Source organism: Heptranchias perlo, chromosome 16 (genome assembly GCF_035084215.1).
Source record: "Heptranchias perlo isolate sHepPer1 chromosome 16, sHepPer1.hap1, whole genome shotgun sequence".
Lineage (NCBI taxonomy): Eukaryota > Metazoa > Chordata > Chondrichthyes > Hexanchiformes > Hexanchidae > Heptranchias > Heptranchias perlo.
Window position 1 is genome coordinate 1,688,993 of NC_090340.1, and position 20,103 is coordinate 1,709,095.

The following is a 20,103-nucleotide window of genomic DNA, read 5'->3' on the forward strand; positions in this document are numbered from 1 at the left end:
CAGGGCTTCAGCAAACTCACAGCTGTCGTGCAGATCTCTGGCCATACTGAGGGGATAGCAGGAGCTGGCATGGACGATGGTGATGTCTCTCGGGGCAACGCCACATCCTTTACACTTCGCTGCCTTGCTCCAATTTGCTAGATAGATTATAGATCTATGCAGCTACCACAGCAATACCTGTAACTCCTGCAATTACAGGGCCATGAACTGACCCAGCACAAGGAAGCACTAGAGGCAGTCATTGACATCAAGCAGAAAACCACCTCACAACCACCTCCCACTGGTGAACTACTTAGAAGGAGCACACAATTAGGAGATAAAAGAAAGAAGGAACTTCTTCTATCCCTTTACTCCTTCCCAATCCCAGTCAATGAGTGGGTAATTACAATCGCCCAGAACAATCATTTCCCTGTTCTATCTGCAGATTTACTCCTCCATTTCCCTCCCATAATTCGGTGGGGGGTGAGGGAGGGGGTTTATTTTAACCGAACCCTCCCGATGGGACAGGTCGGATTGACGGCCCATTTTATGCCCGCCCGATTGTTACTCTCCATTAAAGGCCGTGGTGAGTAAAATCGGGCAGAGTGTAAAACAGGGGACTGATCCAATCCGATCTGATCCCGGCAACTTCCTGTCAGAAAGGTTAAATTAAAATCACCCCGGGTGTGTAATATAACCCGATCGCGAAACACAATGACTCTCTGTGAAGCTCCTTGTGTACCTCAGTCCTCTCTACAGCAGGTATTCCCTCTTTCACCAATACGGTCACCTCTCCTCCTCCTTTCTCACCTAATCTGTCTCTCCTAAAAATATTACATTTTTTATTTACAATAACATCCAGAATTCTAACTTTAAATGAATGAAGTCTATGAGGATATTGATAGAGGAGATCTCCAGTCAGTCTGATACTGAGATCATCGAGAAAGGTCAACCTCCATTCCAAGGTAACAGCACTGAGAGCAGATACTGGGAAATATCCAGGGGTAACAGCACTGAGAGCAGATACTGGGCAATATCCAACGGTAACAGCACTGAGAGCAGATACTGGGAAATATCCAGGGGTAACAGCACTGAGAGCAGATACTGGTAAATATCCAATGGTAATAGCACTGAGAGCAGATACTGGGAAATATGCAGGGGTAACAGCACTGAGAGCAGATACTGGGAAATATCCAGGGGTAACAGCACTGAGAACTGATACAGGGAAATATCCAGGGGTAACAGCACTGAGAGCAGATACTGGGAAATATCCAGGGGTAACAGCACTGAGAGCAGATACTGGGAAATATCCAGGGGTAACAGCACTGAGAGCAGATACTGGGAAATATCCAGGGGTAACAGCACTGAGAGCAGATACTGGGAAATATCCAGGGGTAACAGCACTGAGAGCAGATACTGGGAAATATCCAGCGGTAACACCACTGAGAGCAGATACTAGGAAATATCCCAGAGGCACAGGCAGCTTTCTGCAGTGTCAGATATCATCCATTGCCAGCCCTGATATCTGAAATCAGCGGTGCCTCAGTGGATGGTTGAACACTCTGTCGTACTATATTTAATGGGTACACTCATTCGTTCACAGGGAGGACAGCGCTCTCTTCCTTTTACTCTCACCTCTTTATAGATGTTTCTTTTGTGAATTTTACCACAGGATCTATCTCCGTTCTCTGTTTAATCTCCAAATGTACTACTTCACATTGAACAGTATTTGCCACATATCTGCCCACTCCCCAAACCTGTTAATATCCTCCTGAAGTCTCCAACATTCTTCCTCCCATTTTCCAAGCCTCTTCATTTGGTATTACCAGCAGATCATGTTCAGATCATTTCCGTTTATGGAGGAGTGGGCTCGACACCAATCCCTGGGTCCTATCTCTCAATCTCACCAATCCATTTACTCCTACTCTCTATTTCTGCCCCTAAGCCATCCCCTCCATTCAAGCTGTCACCAGCCCTCAATTCCTTCAATCTTGATCTTCACAAGCCTCTTATATGGCACTTTATCAAATGCTGTTTGAAAGTCAGCTTCATTTTGTGGAGACGATGTTCAGACGATGAAGAGCTGACCCTTTCATGTGGCCTTTCCTCTAAGTTGCCAATCCACGGATGAGTGAACCCAGAATTTAAATCCAATTCACAGTGAAAGACAGCTGCATTCTCATTTCCTCCCTTAACAATTTTACTTCTAAATTTCCCTCACTTTTTGTTTCTCCTTTTCTCTGCCTTTTGTTAAAAAGTTTAATGTCTTCACATTTTTCCTCAGTAACCTTCCGCTCCCTTTATATTGTGCCCAGTATTGTGGTCTGAGCTCCAGCTGCCAGCACCCCTTCGTTTCCAGTGAAGCTCAAAACCTAACATCATGTTTCTTGCTGATGTGCGTTGTTTTTATGGCCCAGTGTTGATCCATTGGTCCAAATTTTGAGCTTGGTGTACTTTGCTCAAACCATTCTCAACTCTGGTTGATGCTGCTACTGTATTCAAGACCGACACTGAAAGTCCAAGCCCCTTCACTTTGGCCAATATCCAATACCACTGGGCCGTTTGACAATGTTAACATGATTGTCCAAAGTATGAAGGCTGCTCCGAACTAGGAAAAGAGCTTTTGATTGTCTTGTTCACTAAAGACAGTTCTGCTGATAAGCTTGACTCTTCCTAACACGGAAACTTCAAGGGAAGAGGGTGGGGTGTGGAAATTCCTGATGGGAAACCTGGAAATACGGGTTTCCCGGATGTCCTCACGATTTTGATGTAAGGATGTGTTTCGTTTTTTCTCTGTATGTTTCCGGCTGACAGGTCAGCCAGATTGACGGACGGGAGAATAACCAGGGAGTGGATGCCAGAAGGTAAGTCTTAGATGGGGGGATGGATGTCAGTCATCAGGGGCTCACGTGTCATTGGGGAGGTGGGGATCGGCTATCGGGGGGGGGGGGAGGGCGGTCATCAGTGGGGATCGGTCATCGGGGGGTCGGGGGTCATCGGGATCGTGGGTCATCGGGGGGGTTCGGTCATCGGTAGGTCAGTCATCTGCTGGGGTCGGGTGTCATCAGTGGGTCATGGGTCATCAGGGGTTCGGGGTCCAGGGTCATCGCTCAGGGTCAGGAGTCATCGGGGGGTCAGACATCTGGGGGTCGGGGTTGAGGGTCATCGGGGGTCAGAGTCATTGGCACGTCTGTCATCGGGGTGTCAGTCATTGCGGAGGGGCGGGTAGGCCGATCGTGTGTGTTGGGTCGTGGCAGGTGAGCTTGTTGGGCCTGGAGGAAACATGCCTGCTCCTCCAGGCCCACAAACAGTGCAGTAAAAGGCCCCCACCTGCTGAGCTGAGCCTCTCACCTATTGAAATAGTCCCTCCCCCCCACGATGTCCGACCCTCCCCCGGTGATCACCCCCCTCCCCCCCACGATGTCCGACCCTCCCCCGGTGATCACCCCCCTCCCCCCCACGATGTCCGACCCTCCCCCGATGATCACCCCCCTCCCCCCCACAATGTCCGACCCTCCCCCGGTGATCACCCCCCTCCCCCCCCACGATGTCCGACCCTCCCCCGGTGATCACCCCCCTCCCCCCCACGATGTCCGACCGTTCCCCTGGTGATCACCCCCTCCCCCCCACGATGTCCGACCCTCCCCCGGTGATCACCCCCCTCCCCCCCACGATGTCCGACCCTCCCCCGATGATCACCCCCCTCCCCCCCACGATGTCCGACCCTCCCCCGGTGATCACCCCCCTCCCCCCCACGATGTCCGACCCTCCCCCGATGATCGCCCCCCTCCCCCCCACGATGTCCGACCCTCCCCCGATGATCACCCCCCTCCCCCCCACGATGTCCGACCCTCCCCCGATGATCGCCCCCCTCCCCCCCACGATGTCCGACCCTCCCCCGATGATCACCCCCCTCCCCCCCACGATGTCCGACCCTCCCCCGATGATCACCCCCCTCCCCCCCACGATGTCCGACCCTGCCCCCGGTGATCGACCCTTCCCCCCAGTAATCGCCCCCCCTACCCCGGATGTCCGACGCCCCCCTGATGATCGACCCCTGCCCCTCCCCCACCGAGGTCAGGCGGGAAACCTGCTGAGAAAATTTAAAAGACGTCCTGACGACAAAATCGATAATCCCAGAATTCCAACCAGAAATCCCCCCACATCTGGCTCTCCAGGACTCGGAGTAAAGATCCGGAGCCCGGAGTCCAGTCAGCCTCCCGCACACATTGTGAGGTCTGGGATTCAGAGACCAGAGGGGTGAAAGGTCAGTGTCTGAGGCACCGCCCCCACCCAGTCCCCCAAACAAACAAAAATTGAATCAAAAATAAGTGTATTCAAACCATTCAGTATTTAAAGTGAAATTCTTTATAGTGCTTTTAGTAACATATGTGTGGCCTACAGGCCTAGGGTAGGAGTGAGAGATGGAAGCTTCCAGAACATGGTGCTGTGATTACAAGGCTTCGAGTACATGGGTTAGTGAAACAACGGTGAAGGAAGGCGCCCAGTTACCAATAGTGAGAGGGCAGATCCCGAGAATTATCGCGCGGGTGAACAAAGGAATATTTCTCCTTCTGTCGAGTTGTAAAACAAGAAGCTTTCAACCAGGCCGAGATTTTATCCCATCTTTCTTTGAATCAAGTCGTTGCCTGTGGGCCGGAGTGGAGGGGGGTGTGTACCTGGAGACCCAGGGCCCTGTCGATGATTCACCACCCAGTCTGGCCGATTGGAGGTTCCGGGAGTGGTAGGTCTGTCACTGGTGGGGCTGGGACTCTCCCTCTATGGGGTTAGGGAAGTAGGGTGTGTCCCTATGGGAGCGAGAGTGTCTCCATATCAGACAGAGACTCTCCCTGTGTACATTCTCTCCAATACCCACCCATTTAATCTCCATCTGTATTGTTTTTTTATTCGTTCATGGGATGTGGGCGTCGCTGGCGAGGCCGGCATTTATTGCCCATCCCTAATTGCCCTTGAGAAGGTGGTGGTGAGCCGCCTTCTTGAACCACTGCAGTCCGTGTGGTGACGGTTCTCCCACAGTGCTGTTAGGAAGGGAGTTCCAGGATTTTGACCCAGCGACAATGAAGGAACGGCGATATATTTCCAAGTCGGGATGGTGTGTGACTTGGAAATGACAGATGTGCTACCAATCTATCAGACTCCAATCTATAAAGAGCATTTTCTGTAAGCATCACACTTACTACCCATCACACCTACTTCCTGTCACACCTACTTCCTGTCACACCTACTTCCTGTTACACCTATTTCCTGTCACACTTCCCCCCAATACACTTTCCCAACCTCACCTTGGGCAATGCTACGGGACACCTTCATTGAATGTTCAACTTCCTGTCACACTTTCCCCGTCACACGTCAGCTGTCACGCTTATTCTGACTAACAACGAGCAATGCCAGGGGACGTCTGCTAGTGCCTTCAATAACCCCTGGTGGCAACACTGGCTTACAATCGCCTGCTATAGACAGAGGTCCAGTGGGATCACTGGGGTGAGTAAACTCCGTTAAATCCCATTTATAAGGCTCCAGTAGTTCGACAGGCAGAGAGTTAGACTCCTAATTTTGGAGCCAAGGGAAGGAAGGAGCCAATCCTTGACCAAGCCAATAGGACAAGGACCCCGGGCAGATAGGGGAGGGGCCAGGATTCCATCAGCACCGAGAGTCTCAGCCCCTTGCCCCCAGCAGAGACACCCCCCACCCAACCGCCTTGGCCCAATGGGATCCGGGCCTACATTTTAGGTTCTCGAGGCCTGGGAAAAGCACCTTGTTTTACGGAGAGTCAAAGCGACAAAAAAAAACATGTGGCGACCTTCGTCCCGAGGGAGTGGGGGCACTGGGTGGGGAGGTTGGGTGAGAGAAGCACGATTCTCCACACCCCTCCCCCCTCCATCCTGGTCGCCCCCCAGCCCTTTCTCCTCCTCAGAACCTCAGGGTAATACGTCATTGCAACGAATGTAGTTCCTGCCTCTGTTGTTTCTACGGTAACGGTGAGGCCATCCCTGCTGAGCACGGCACAGATCAGCTTTGGAGAGAGAGAGAATCGGGTTAGATACAGAGTAAAGCTCCCTCTACGCTGTCCCATCAAACCCCCAGCCCCCCATCAGAGAGAGGAGCCCTTTATCCCCCTCTGTCTGGGGGCTGCATTTGACTCCAGGTTCCCAGAGGGTGGAAGTTCAGTATCTGACCCACTCTTGCCCAGTTCTCCAGCCCTGCCACCGCCCCCCCCATGTGTTGATGCCATGCGGGGGAGGAGAGGGGAGAGGAGGGGAGGGGGTGTTGGTCCCTTACCTTTCAGCCTCTCCTCGTTTTGACACACTGTGCGAAGGCAGATCTCCTTATTCACCACGTACATTCTGCGCAGGCTGCGGGCAAAGCAGAGAGGACCAATGACAAGGGCCCATAGCGACTGATTGGCCAAGGGGTGTGTGAGGGGGGGCAATCTCCGATCTCCTCCTCTCTCTCTCCTGAAGCCTCCGATTCCTCACCCTAGAGTATGGTCACCCTGATCAGAGAGTTTCCCCGACCGTTCCTCATAGGTTTTGAGGAACAGCTAGTGGACCATGAGGGGCATTATGCTCGATCGGTGTACTCACCCTATGGCCATGTACGCTGGGGAGGTGAGGGGGCTGCTCAGGCCAATTGGAGCAGGTCGACAACCCAACCCTCACTGAGCTGAGCAGGTGATGAAACATGGCATCTTCCTCTTTGTGCTCAGTGTCGGAAGACTTCAGATCTCAGACACCAGGAATCCCACAGCCCATGTACACTCTCCCCTATCATCGACTCTCCCCACCCATTTAATCTCCTCCCACAGCCCATGTACACTCTCCCCTATCATCGACTCCCCCCACCCATTTAATCTCCTCCTCAGTAACCACGTTGCTTAGCAACAAGAAAGAGACAGGGTGGAGAACAAACACTGAAGGATGGTTTCCAGCCCTCTTCTTGTCCCACCTCCTGCCCCCTTAACCCCTGACCTCTCATTGACCCCCATCCTTGACCCTAAGTCAATGGTTTCCTCCTCCTCAGGAACTGGTTCCCTCCTGGGGAGAAACTGTATTCGACCCCCACACACCTTCAAATGAACCTTGACCTCCCTCCATCCTCCCCAACTGCAGCCCTCATCCCCAACTTCTCCTTTCTGAAATGGCGTCTCCACCTTCCCTCCACACCCCACCTGCTCCACTCCCTTAATCCAGCCCAAGGCAGGAAGGCCACCCTGCTCATAATGACTGGCAATGTTCTGAGTGAGGGCCAATGAGCTTCTTCGCAACCCCCCGACCTCTGCCCCTGCCCCTGACCTCTCTGTGCCCTGCAGTTCCTCCACAACTCCCATGCCTCTCTCCTACGGCCGACCTCATGGTCCCCATTCCCCCGGCGATCCCCAGGGTCCCCTCTTGTCAGGGCTCCTCCTCACCAACCTCACCCTGAGCCCTCCCATCACCCTTGACCTCCCGACGCTGCTAGCAGGACCCGACCGAGGGAGAGGGGTGCAAGGCAGTTCAATACCTGTAGAAACACATGGTGTGGACACACTGCTTGAGGGGTTGGTGGACGGAATATAGTCGTGTGCAGGGGTACTGCTCCTCCCGACAATCTGTAACACAGAGAGAGAGACACAGAGAGATAGGAGACGTTTTTCGATTCGTTCATGGGATGTGGGCGTCGCTGGCGAGGCCGGCATTTATTGCCCATCCCTAATTGCCCTTGAGAAGGTGGTGATGAGCTGCCTTCTTGAACCGCTGCAGTCCGTGTGGTGAAGGTTCTCCCACAGTGCTGTCAGGAAGGGAGTTCCAGGATTTTGACCCAGCGACGATGAAGGAACGGCGATATATTTCCAAGTCGGGATCGTGTGTGACTTGGAGGGGAACGTGCAGGTGGTGTTGTTCCCATGTGCCTGCTGCTCTTGTCATTCTAGGTGGTAGAGGTTGCTGGTTTGGGAGGCGCTGTCGAAGAAGCCTTGGCGAGTTGCTGCAGTGCATCCTGTGGATGGTACACACTGCAGCCACAGTGCGCCGGTGGTGAAGGGAGTGAATGTTTAGGGTGGTGAAGGGAGTGAATGTTTAGGGTGGTGGATGGGGTGCCAATCAAGCGGGATGCTTTGTCCTGGATGGTGTCGAGCTTCTTGAGTGTTGTTGGAGCTGAACTCATCCAGGCAAGTGGAGAGTCTTCCATCACACTCCTGACTTGTGCCTTGTAGATGGTGGAAAGGCTTTGGGGAGTCAGGAGGTGAGTCAATCGCCGCAGAATACCCAGCCTCTGACCTGCTCTTGTCGCCACAGTATTTATATGGCTCGTCCAGTTAAGTTTCTGGTCAATGGTGACCCCCAGGATGTTGATGTGGGGGATTCGGTGATGGTAACGCCATTGAATTTCAAGGGGAGGTGGTTCGTTTCTCTCTTGTTGGAGATGGTCATTGCCTGGCACTTGACTGGCGCGAATGTTACTTGCCACTTATCAGCCCAAGCCTGGATGTTGTCCAGGTCTTGCTGCGTGCAGGCTCGGACTGCTTCATTCTCTGAGGGGCTGCGAATGGAACTGAACACTGTGCAAACATCAGCAAACATCCCCATTTCTGACCTTATGATGGAGGGAAGGTCACTGATGAAGCAGCTGAAGATGGTTGGGCCTAGGACACTGCCCTGAGGAACTCCTGCAGCAATGTCCTGGGGCTGAGATGATTGCCCTCAACAACATACAGGCACACTGGCACAATGAAAGGGTTAATCATCCCTGATAGGGACAGGCAGCCCGGAATCTGTAACCAGGTAGAGGTGTGTGAGAGGGTTAGTTCCTTCCGATATTGACAGGTTGCCCGATGTCTGTAACTGGGAGGAGGTGGGTGAGAGGGTTAATCAACATGCTATAGACACAGCAAAGCGATTCCACAACTAACAGATCAGATCAAAGCTCTGCAGTCCTGCCACATCCAGTCGTGAATGGTGGTGGGCAATTAAACAACGAACGGGAGGAGGAGGCTCTGCAAACATCCCCATCCTCAATGATGGCGGAGTCCAGCACGTGAGTGCAAAAGACAAGGCTGAAGCGTTTGCAACCATCTTCAGCCAGAAGTGCCGAGTGGATGATCCATCTCGGCCTCCTCCCGATATCCCCACCATCACGGAAGCCAGTCTTCAGCCAATTCGATTCACTCCACGTGATATCAAGAAACGGCTGAGTACACTGGATACAGCAAAGGCTATGGGCCCCGACAACATCCCAGCTGTCGTGCTGAAGACTTGTGCTCCAGAACTAGCTGCGCCTCTAGCCAAGCTGTTCCAGTACAGCTACAACACTGGCATCCACCTGACAATGTGGAAAATTGCCCAGGTAGGTCCTGTCCACAAAAAGCAGGACAAATCCAATCCGGCCAATTACCGCCCCATCAGTCTACTCTCAATCATCAGCAAAGTGATGGAAGGTGTCGTCAACAGTGCTATCAAGCGGCACTTACTCACCAATAACCTGCTCACCGATGCTCAGTTTGGGTTCTGCCAGGACCACTCGGCTCCAGACCTCATTACAGCCTTGGTCCAAACATGGACAAAAGAGCTGAGTTCCAGAGGTGAAGTGAGAGTGACTGCCCTTGACATCAAAGCAGCATTTGACCGAGTGTGGCACCAAGGAGCCCTAGTAAAATTGAAGTCAATGGGAATCAGTGGCTGGAGTCATACCAAGTGCAAAGGAAGATGATAGTGGTTGTTGGAGGCCAATCATCTCAGCCCCAGGACATTGCTGCAGGAGTTCCTCAGGGCAGTGTCCTAGGCCCAACCACCTTTAGCTGCTTCATCAATGACCTTCCCTCCATCATAATTCAGAAATGGGGATGTTCGCTGATGACTGCACAGTGTTCAGTTCCATTCGCAACCCCTCAGATAATGAAGCAGTCCGAGCCCGCATGCAGCAAGACCTGGACAACATCCAGGCTTGGGCTGATAAGTGGCAAGTAACATTCGCGCCAGATAAGTGCCAGGCAATGACCATCTCCAACAAGAGAGGGTCTAACCACCTCCTCTTGACATTCAACGGCATTACCATTGCTGAATCCCCCACCATCAACATCCTGGGGGTCACCATTGACCAGAAACTTAACTGGACCAGCCATATAAATACTGTGGCTACAAGAGCAGGTCAGAGGCTGGGTATTCTGCGGCGAGTGACTCACCTCCTGATTCCCCAAAGCCTTTCCACCATCTACAAGGCACAAGTCAGGAGTGTGATGGAATACTCTCCACTTGCCTGGATGAGTGCAGCTCCAACAACACTCAAGAAGCTCGACACAGGCAGCCCGGTGTCTGTAAACAGGGAGAGGCGGATGAGAGGATTAATCCTCTCCGATATGGACAGGCTGCCCGGTGTCTGTAAATGGGAGGGGATGGGTGAGAGGTTTCCATGGTAACCCGGCCCCTCCTATCCACCTCGAGAAGGCCCACGCACACACTGATACTGGGCCTTACTTCTTAAGCTCAGCCTCCTCAGGGTCTGAGAGAGGCCTGCGGTCAAACTCCAGGAGGGAGCCAGGCTACGAGTGAGTTTCTTTTCCCAGCAAGGGGATGAGGATCAGGCTGCTCGCAGACAACAGATCAAAGCCCTCGAAGCCAGCTGCCATTACTCCTACCTCAGGCTTCTGAGGACTACAGCAAGGTCTGTGCTTCCTCCCTTACTTCTTGGCCCTGTTGAGGGGCGTATCCTGCTCTGGAGAGGAGGAAGTGCATCACAACAACAACTGTCATTTATTCACTACCTTTAACGTCCCAAAGCACATCACTGGAGCGTAAATCAGACAAAATTTGACACCGAGCCCCATCAGGAGATATTAGGACAGGAGACCAAAAGCTTGGTCACAGAGGCAGGTTTTAAGGAGCGTCTTAAAGGAGGAGAGAGAGAGGTGGAGAGGTTTAGGGAGGGAATTCCAGGGCTTGGGGCCTAGGCAGCTGAAGGCACAGCCGCCAATGGTGGAGCAATTAAAATCGGGCAAGAGGTCAGAATTGGATGAGCGCAGAGATCTGAGACAATTGTAGAGCTGGAGGAGGTTAGAGAGATAGGGAGGGGCGAGGCCACGGAGGGATTTGAAAACAAGGATGAGAATTTTAAAATGGAGGCGTTGTAGGTCAGTACAATGTCGCCAATGAGCCAATGTAGGTCAGCGAGCACAGGGGGGATGGGTGCAAGTTTTGGATGAGCTCAAGTTTATGGAGGGTGGAAGTTAGCAGGCCGGCAAGGAGAGGATTGGAATAGTTGAGTGTAGGAGGTCACAAAAGTGTACAGGTGGAAGGAGAGATGGAGCCTGAGGCCTTCCCTGTAAAGTGTCTCCTGGATCGGAGATGTGCGTGTGTTTGAAATCAGAATCACTTACCTGCTGGAAAGAGGATGAAGTCAGTGGGTCGGGGACCTGAAGGAGCAGAAAAACATTGTATTCCATCAGAAACGGATCTTTGTGCATTTGGTCCGACTTAATACCCTCCCAACCTCTCCTGAAGGCCTCGTAATGTACAGCACAGAAACAGGCCATTCGGCCCGACAGGTCCATGCTGGTGTTTATACTCCACATGAGCCTCCTCCCTCCCTTCTTCATCTCACCCTATCAGCAGATCCTTCTATCCTTTCTCCCTCATGTGTTTATCCAGCTTCCCCTTAAAACCATCGATACCATTCACCTCAACTACTCCTTGTGATAGAGAGTTCCACATTCTGACCTCTCTCTGGGTAAAGAGGTTTCTCCTGAATTCCCTGTTGGATTTATTAGCGACTATCTTGTATTTATGGCCCCGAGTGTTGGTCTACCCCACAAGTGGAAACAATCTCTCTACATCTACCCTCTTGAACCCCTTTGTAATTTTAATGACCTCTATTAGGTCACACCTCAGCCTTCTCTTCCAAAGAAAAGAGCCCCAGCCTGTTCAATCTTTCCTGAGAGTTATAACGTCTCAGTTCTGGTATCATCCTGGTAAATCTTTCTTTTACACCTTCTCCAGTGTCTCTATATCCTTATCTCAGGTTGTGTGTAGTGTACAGGACTAATAATCCCACAGAACGTGAGTTCAAATCCCACCATGGGCAGTTTGAGAATTTAAATTCAGTTTAAAAATAAATGTAGAAATTAAGAAGTGTGGGATCAGTAAAAGTGACCGTGAAGCTGTTGGATTCTCTTAAAAATACCAACTGGTTCACTAATGTCCTTTAGGGAAGGAAACCTGCCGTCCTTACCCGGTCTGGGCCCATATGTGACTCCAGGCCCACACCAAATGTGGTTGACTCTTTACTGCCCCCTGAAGTAGCCCAGTTGTACCAAAACCAGCTACCCAGGGTTTCAAGAAGAAGGTGCACCACCTTCTCAAGGGGCAACTAGGAATGGGCAATAAATGCCAGCCTGGCCAGCGATGCCCACATCCTGAGAATGAACTAAGAATGAAGGCATTGCCTCTCCTTGAGAGAGGGAATGGGGGTGAACGGGGTCCTCAGTATCTGCCCAACTTGCCTCCATTCTTCCTGTGTGAAACCCAGATAGTGTTGGAAGGGAATTCAACCATGGGGGGGGGGCATTGCGAACTGGCCCAATCCTGTCCACACACCCATAACAGGAGGCCGGCAATCAGGAGCAGGAACCCTGGCCAACAAATCCCCCCCTCCCTTAACCCAGCGGCACTGAGGCCAAGGACTGCCCCTTTCCCCACTGCCTCCCCCTTCCTGTCTGGGAACAGCTCACTCAACACAGGCCCAGGAGGGAGACTGGGCCTTTCCTGCTCAGTCCCACGCTTGGCAGGAAAACGGGTAATAAATTAAGGCAGACATACCTCCTGATGTTGGCTCTGTGTACTCAGTGTAATCTGAAAAAGAAAACTAATTTAAATGAACTTTACAGATCACAAAAAAATCTACAAAGAAAAATGAAGAGACTCCCCCAGAGTCCTGGAGCCAGTGACCCTTGACCTACAGGCTCGAGAGGCACCTGTCCTCTCCCTGGTGTCAGTGACCCTTGACCCACAGGCTCGAGAGGCACCTGTCCTCTCCCTGGTGTCAGTGACCCTTGACCTACAGGCCCGAGAAGCCCCTGTCCTCTCCCTGGTGTCAGTGACCCTTGACCTACAGGCCCGAGAAACCCCTGTCCTCTCCCTGGTGTCAGTGACCCTTGACCTACAGGCCCGAGAAACCCCTGTCCTCTCCCTGGTGTCAGTAACCCTTGACCTACAGGCCCGAGAAACCCCTGTCCTCTCCCTGGTGTCAGTGACCCTTGACCCACAGGCTCGAGAGGCACCTGTCCTCTCCCTGGTGTCAGTGACCCTTGACCCACAGGCTCGAGAGGCACCTCTCCTCTCCCTGGTGTCAGTGACTCTTGACCCACAGGCCCAAGAATCACCAGGAGATGGGGGGAGGGCAGAAATGGCATAGAAAACGGATGTAAAACTCTGTACCTATGTCAGGTGTGTCTCCATAACCAAGGCCAGTCTCCTGGGCGACAGTTACCAGAAGTAAGAAGGCTGCAAGAGATTAGGGGAGAGATACAAAGCAGAGAATTAACATTACAAACTCCTGATCCTCCTGTAACTTAAGCTGTAGAGTTGCGGAAACCTCAGGAAAATGGAGTCCACGTTGAAATTCACCCATTAAGTCTGCCTGCATTTGTGGTCAACATTTCCACGTTGTGAATTCCCACATCCACATTTACAATAAACATTCCATATGTAAACATGTCACACTTTGATTAAACCCTCCCCCCTGGCCACTGGGGGCACTTTAGCACCACTGCAGGATGTAATTGCAAGTCTCCCAAACGAGTTTCAGTTACAAGTGTGGACCTGGGAATTTATAAAGGAAATGTAAAATATAAGGACACGTTTAGTATGGAAACTTATCTCACTCTGTTTCCTAGATTAATTCCTGGGATGAGAGGGTTGTCCTATGAGGAGAGATTGAGTAGAATGGGCCTCGACTCTCTGGAGTTTAGAAGAATGAGAGGTGATCTCATATAAGATTCTGAGGGGGCGTGACAGGGTCGATGCTGAGAGATTGTTCCCCTGGTTGGAGAGTCTAGAATTAGGGGTCATAATCTCAGGATAAGGGGTCGGACATTTAAGACTGAGATGAGGAGGAATTTCTTCACTCAGAGGGTTGTGAATCTTTGGAATTCTCTACCCCAGAGGGCTGTGGATGATGAGTCATTGAGTATATTCAAGGCTGAGATCGATAGATTTTTGGACTCGAGGGGAATCGAGGGATATGGGAATCGGGGTGAAAGTGGAGTTGAGGTCGAAGATCAGCCATGATCTTATTGAATGGTGGAGCAGGCTCGAGGGGCCGAATGGCCTACTCCTGCTCCTATTCCTTATGTTCTTATGTCTCTCTCTCAGTCTCTCTCTCTGTAAAGGACTGTCTGTTTCTCTGCCTCTCTTTCTCTCTGTCTGTTTCTCTCTCTACATTTCTCTCTCTCTCTCTGTCACTCTCTCCTCTCTCTCTGTCTCTCTATCTCTGTGTCTCTCTCTATCCGTTTCTCTCTGTCTGTCTGTCTCTCTATCGCTCTGTCTCTGTCTCTCTCTCTCTGTCTCTCTCTCTCTTTGTCCACCATTCTCTGTCTCTCTATCTCTGTGTCTCTCTCTTTGTCCTTCTCTCTCTGTGTCGACCTCTCTGTCACTCTCTCCTCTCTCTGTCATTCTATCTCTGTGATGTGGAGATGCCGGTGATGGACTGGGGTGGACAAATGTAAGGAATCTTACAACACCAGGTTATAGTCCAACAATTTTATTTTAAAATCACAAGCTTTCGGAGATTATCCCCTTCGTCAGGTGAATGAGTGAAAGGTTCTCAAATCGCATATCTTATATTAGGCTGGGACACCATCACACCAATCAAAGGTGTCGTTGGTGTTCAAACAGGCCAGTCACAGAGAACAGTATGTCCCAGTACACTGGATATACATTGTGTCAAATTACACAGACAGAGAGAAAGAGACCCAAATGGCAATGAGAGAGAGAGTATTAAAAACAGAGAACTTTTTTTTCCCCTTTTGCTGGTGGGGTTACATGTAGCGTGACATGAACCCAAGATCCCGGTTGAGGCCGTCCTCATGGGTGCGGAACTTGGCTATCAATTTCTGCTCGACGATTTTGCGTTGTCATGTGTCTCGAAGGCCGTCATGGAGAACGCTTACCCGAAGATCGGTGGCTGAATGTCCTTGACTGCTAAAGTGTTCCCTGACTGGGAGGGAACCCTCCTGTCTGGCGATTGTTGTGCGGTGTCCGTTCATCCGTTGTTGCAGTGTCTGCATGGTCTCGCCAATGTACCATGCTCTGGGGCATCCTTTCCTGCAACGTATGAGGTAGACAAAGTTGGCCGAGTCACAGGAGTATGAACCATGTACCTGGTGGGTGGTGTCCTCTCGTGTGATGGTGGTATCTGTGTCAATGATATGGCATGTCTTGCAGAGGTTACCGTGGCAGGGTTGTGTGGTGTCGTGGACGCTGTTCTCCTGAAAGAATAAGTTTCTTTCTTGGACACACGAATCTCCATCAAAGACGGGCACCTCAGCACCTCACTCTACCGCAAGCCCACGGACAACCTCACGATGCTCCACTTTTCCAGCTTCCACCCTAACCACGTCAAAGAGGCCATCCCCTATGGACAGGCCCTGCGAATACACAGGGTCTGCTCAGACGAGGAGGAACGCGATGGACACCTACAGACGCTGAAAGACGCCCTCGTAAGAACGGGATATGACGCTCGACTCATCGATTGACAGTTCCGACGGGCCACAGTGAAGAATCGTATAGACCTCCTCAGAAGACAAACACGGGACGCAACCAACAGAGTACCCTTCGTTGTCCAGTCCTTCCCCGGAGCGGAGAAACTACGCCATGTTCTCCACAGCCTTCAACATGTCATCAATGACGACGAACACCTCGCTATGGCCATCCCCACACCTCCACTACTCGCCTTTAAACAGCCACCCAACCTCAAACAGACCATCGTTCGCAGCAAATTACCCAGCTTTCAGGAGAACAGCGTCCATGACACCACACAACCCTGCCACGGTAACCTCTGCAAGACATGCCAGATCATCGACACAGATACCACCATCACACGAGAGGACACCACCCACCAGGTACATGTTCATACTCCTGTGACTCGGCCAACGTTGTCTACCTCATACGTTGCAGGAAAGGATGCCCCGGAGCATGGTACATTGGCGAGACCATGCAGACACTGCGACAACGGAATGAACGGACACCGCGCAACAATCGCCAGACAGGAGGGTTCCCTCCCAGTCGGGGAACACTTTAGCAGTCAGGGACATTCAGCCACCGATCTTCGGGTAAACGTTCTCCAAGGCGGCCTTCGAGACACACGACAACGAAAAATCATCGAGCAGAAATTGATAGCCAAGTTCCACACCCATGAGGACGGCCTCAACCGGGATCTTGGGTTCATGTCACGCTACACGTAACCCCACCAGCAAAAGGGGAAAAAAAAGTTATCTGTTTTTAATACTCTCTCTCTCACTGCCATTCGGGTCTCTTTCTCTCTATCTGTGTAATTGACACAATGTATATCCAGTGTACTGGGACGTACTGTTCTCCGTGACTGGCCTGTTTGAACACCAATGACACCTTTTGATTGGTGTGATGGTGTTCCAGCCTAATATAAGATATGCGATTTGAGAACCTTTCACTCATTCACCTGACGAGGGGATAATCTCCGAAAGCTTGTGATTTTAAAATAAAATTGTTGGACTATAACCTGGTGTTGTAAGATTCCTTACATTCTATCTCTGTGTCTCTGTCTCTCCGTCTCTCTCATTGTCTCTCTCTCTCTGCCCCTCTCTCTCTGTCTCTCTCTCTCTCTCTATCTCTGTCTCTCTCTGTCTCTCTCTCTGTATCTCTGATTCTCTCTCTGTGGCTCTCTCTCTGTCTGTCTCTGTCTCTCTCTGTCTGTCTCTGTCTCTCCCTTTATGTCTTTGTCTTTCCCTCTATCTCTATCTTTCTTTCCCTCTGTCTCTCTTTCTCTCTCTGTCTCTATCTCTCTCTGTCCTCTCTGTCTCTCTCTCTCTGTCTCACTCTCTCTCTCTATGTCTCTCTCTCACTCACTGTCTCCCTCACTCTTTCTCTTTCTCTCTATGTCTCTCTTTCTGTCTCTCTATCTCTATCTCTGTCTCGCTTCCTGTCCCCCCTATCTCTGTCATTCCCTCTGTCTCTTTCTCTCTCTCTGTCTCTTAGTCTATCTATCTCTCTCTCTGTCTCTCTCTCTTTCTGCGTCCCTCTCTCTGTCTCTCTCTCAGTCTCTCTCTCTCTCTTTCTCTCCCCCTCTCTCTCACTCTCTGTCTCTCCCTCTCTCTCTCCCTCCCTCGCTGTCTCTCTTTTTCTCTCTCTCTCTCTATGTCTCTATCTCAGTCTCTTTCATTCTCTAACTCTCTCTCTGTATCTCTCTCTGTCTGTTTCTATCAGTCACTCTCTCTGTCTATTTCTCTCTCTGTCTATTTCTCTCTCTGTCTCTCTCTCACTCTGTCTCTGTCTCTCTCTCTTTCTCTCTCTCTTTCTATCTCTCTGTCTCTTCAGCTGTCTCTCTCCCTCTGTCTCTTTCTCTCTGTCTCCCTCTCTCTCTCTCACTCTCCCTCTCTTTCTCTGTCTCTCTCTGCCTCTCTCGCTCTCTCTCCCTGTCTCTCTCTCTCCCTGTCTCTCTCTCTCTCTCACACACTCTCCCTGTCTCTCTCTTTCACTCTCTGTCTCTCTCACTCCTTGTCTCTTTCTCTCTCTCTGTCCCTCTCTCTCTCTGTCTCTCTGTCTCTCTCTCTCTCACTCCCTCTCTCTGTCTCTCTCTCTCCTTCTCTCTGTCTGTCACTCTCTCTGTCTCTCTCTCTGTGTCTCGCTCCCTCTTTGTCTCTCCCTCCGTCTCTCTCTTTCTCTCTCTCGCTCTCTCTCACTCTCTCTCTCTCTCTTTCTCCGTCTCTCTAAGTCTCTCTCTGTCTCTCTCTGTCTCTCACTCCTTGTCTCTCTCTCACTCTCCGACTCACTCTCTGTGTCTCTCTATCTCTCGCCATCTCTCTCTCTCTCCCTGTCCGTCTCTCTCTCTGTCTCTCTCTCAATCTCTCTCTGTCTCTCTCTCCCTGTCTGTCTCTCTCTCTCTGTCTCTCTCTCTCATTCCCTCTCTCTGTCTCTCTCTGTCTCTGCCTCTTTCTCTGCCTCTCTCTCTCTGTCTCTGCCTCTCTCTCGGCCTCTCTCTCTCTCTCACTCTCCCCCGTCTCTCTGTCTCTCTCTGTCTCTCTCTCTCGCTGTCTCTCTCTCTCTCTGTCTGTCTCTCTCCCTCTGTCTATCTCTCTGTCTCTCCCTGTCTCTCTCTCTCAGTCTCTCTCTCTCTCCCTGTCTCTCTCTCTCGCTCCCTGTCGCTCTCGCTCTCTGTCTCACTCACCCTCTCTCTCTCTGTCTCTCTCTGCCTCTCACTCTCTCTCTCTCTCTCTAAAACACTCTCTCCCTGTCTCTCTCTCACTCTCTCCCTGCCATTCTCTTTCACTCTCTGTCTCTCTCACTCCTTGTCTCTTTCTCTCGCTGTCCCTCTCTCTCTGTCTGTCTCTCTCTCTCTCTCCTCTCTATCTGACTCTCTCTCATAGAGAGTCATAGAGTTATACAGCACGGATAGAGGCCCTTCGGCCCATCGTGTCCGCGCCGGCCATCAAGCCCAGTCTAATCTAATCCCATATTCCAGCATTTGGTCCGTAGCCTTGTGTGCTATGGCATTTCAAGTGCTCATCCAAATGCTTCTTGAATGTTGTGAGGGTTCCTGCCTCCACAACCCTTTCAGGCAGTGAGTTCCAGACTCCAACCACCCTCTGGGTGAAAAAGTTCCTTCTCAAATCCCTCTAAACCTCCCGCCTTTTACCTTGAATCTATGTCCCCTTGTTATAGAACCCTCAACGAAGGGAAAAAGCTCCTTAGTATCCATCCTATCTGTGCCCCTCATAATTTTGTACACCTCAATCATGTCCCCCCTCAGCCTCCTCTGCTCCAAGGAAAACAAACCCAATCTTCCCAGTCTCTCTTCATAGCTGAAGCGCTCCAGCCCTGGTAACATCCTGGTGAATCTCCTCTGCACCCTCTCCAAAGCGATCACATCCTTCCTGTAGTGTGGCGACCAGAACTGCACACAGTACTCCAGCTGTGGCCTAACCAGTGTTTTATACAGCTCCATCATAACCTCCTTGCTCTTATATTCTATGCCTCGGCTAATAAAGGCACGTATCCCATATGCCTTCTTTACCACCTTATCTACCTGTTCCGCCGCCTTCAGGGATCTGTGAACTTGCACACCAAGATCCCTCTGACCCTCTGTCTTGCCTAGGGTCCTCCCATTCATTGTGTATTCCCTTGCCTTGTTAGTCCCTCCAAAGTGCATCACCTCGCACTTTTCCGGGTTAAATTCCATTTGCCACTGTTCCGCCCATCTGACCAACCCATCTATATCGTCCTGCAGACTGAGGCTATCCTCCTCGCTATTTACCACCCTACCAATTTTTGTATCATCAGCGAACTTACTGATCATACCTTTTACATTCATATCCAAGTCATTAATGTAGACCACAAACAGCAAGGGACCCAGCACCGATCCCTGTGGTACCCCACTGGCACAGGCTTCCAGTCACAAAAACAACCTTCGACCTCTCTGCTTCTCTCTCTCTGTTTCTCTCTCTCTCTTTTGTAAGATCCTCAAATTCACAGATCCCCCAAAACTCGGAGAAAAACCCGAAAGAAAAGGACTTTGGAATTCACCTTTTCCCTGAGTATGGAAAACTTTGACCATTGACTAAAATCCTAAGATGAAAGGATAGGTGAGAGGTCACCAGACGAATCCACAACACACACATGGAATGTGGGAGAATTACTGCTTCAGACATGTCTCTGTTTTAATTCAAAACCTACAGCAGGTGGTCAGCACTCACTGCCATTGAAAGAGGCAACTGCTCCAGACTTGGTGGGCCATGTCTTTGTTTGAAAGCAAAACCCATCAACACCTAGGAGGTTGGATACAAAAGGAAGCCTTGTGTGACAAGCTCTAAAAATCGGAATTAACAATGACCCATTGGGAGAAGCAATTGCAACATGATGAGGGACCATCAAAAGCCGTCAAAGA

At 51.1% G+C, this 20,103-nt stretch overlaps 1 protein-coding gene across 1 annotated transcript; it reads right to left on the reverse strand.

Moving 5' to 3' along the window:
• Positions 1–4,329: 4,329 nt before the first annotated feature.
• Positions 4,330–13,479, reverse strand: LOC137333857 (microfibrillar-associated protein 2-like; the record flags this gene model as incomplete). The annotated part of the gene is made up of 6 exons (XM_067998245.1): positions 4,330–6,013; positions 6,280–6,353; positions 7,501–7,588; positions 11,348–11,383; positions 12,786–12,818; positions 13,404–13,479. Coding segments are annotated over 6 exons (402 nt in total), but the record flags the coding sequence as incomplete, so codon positions are not given.
• Positions 13,480–20,103: the final 6,624 nt, after the last annotated feature.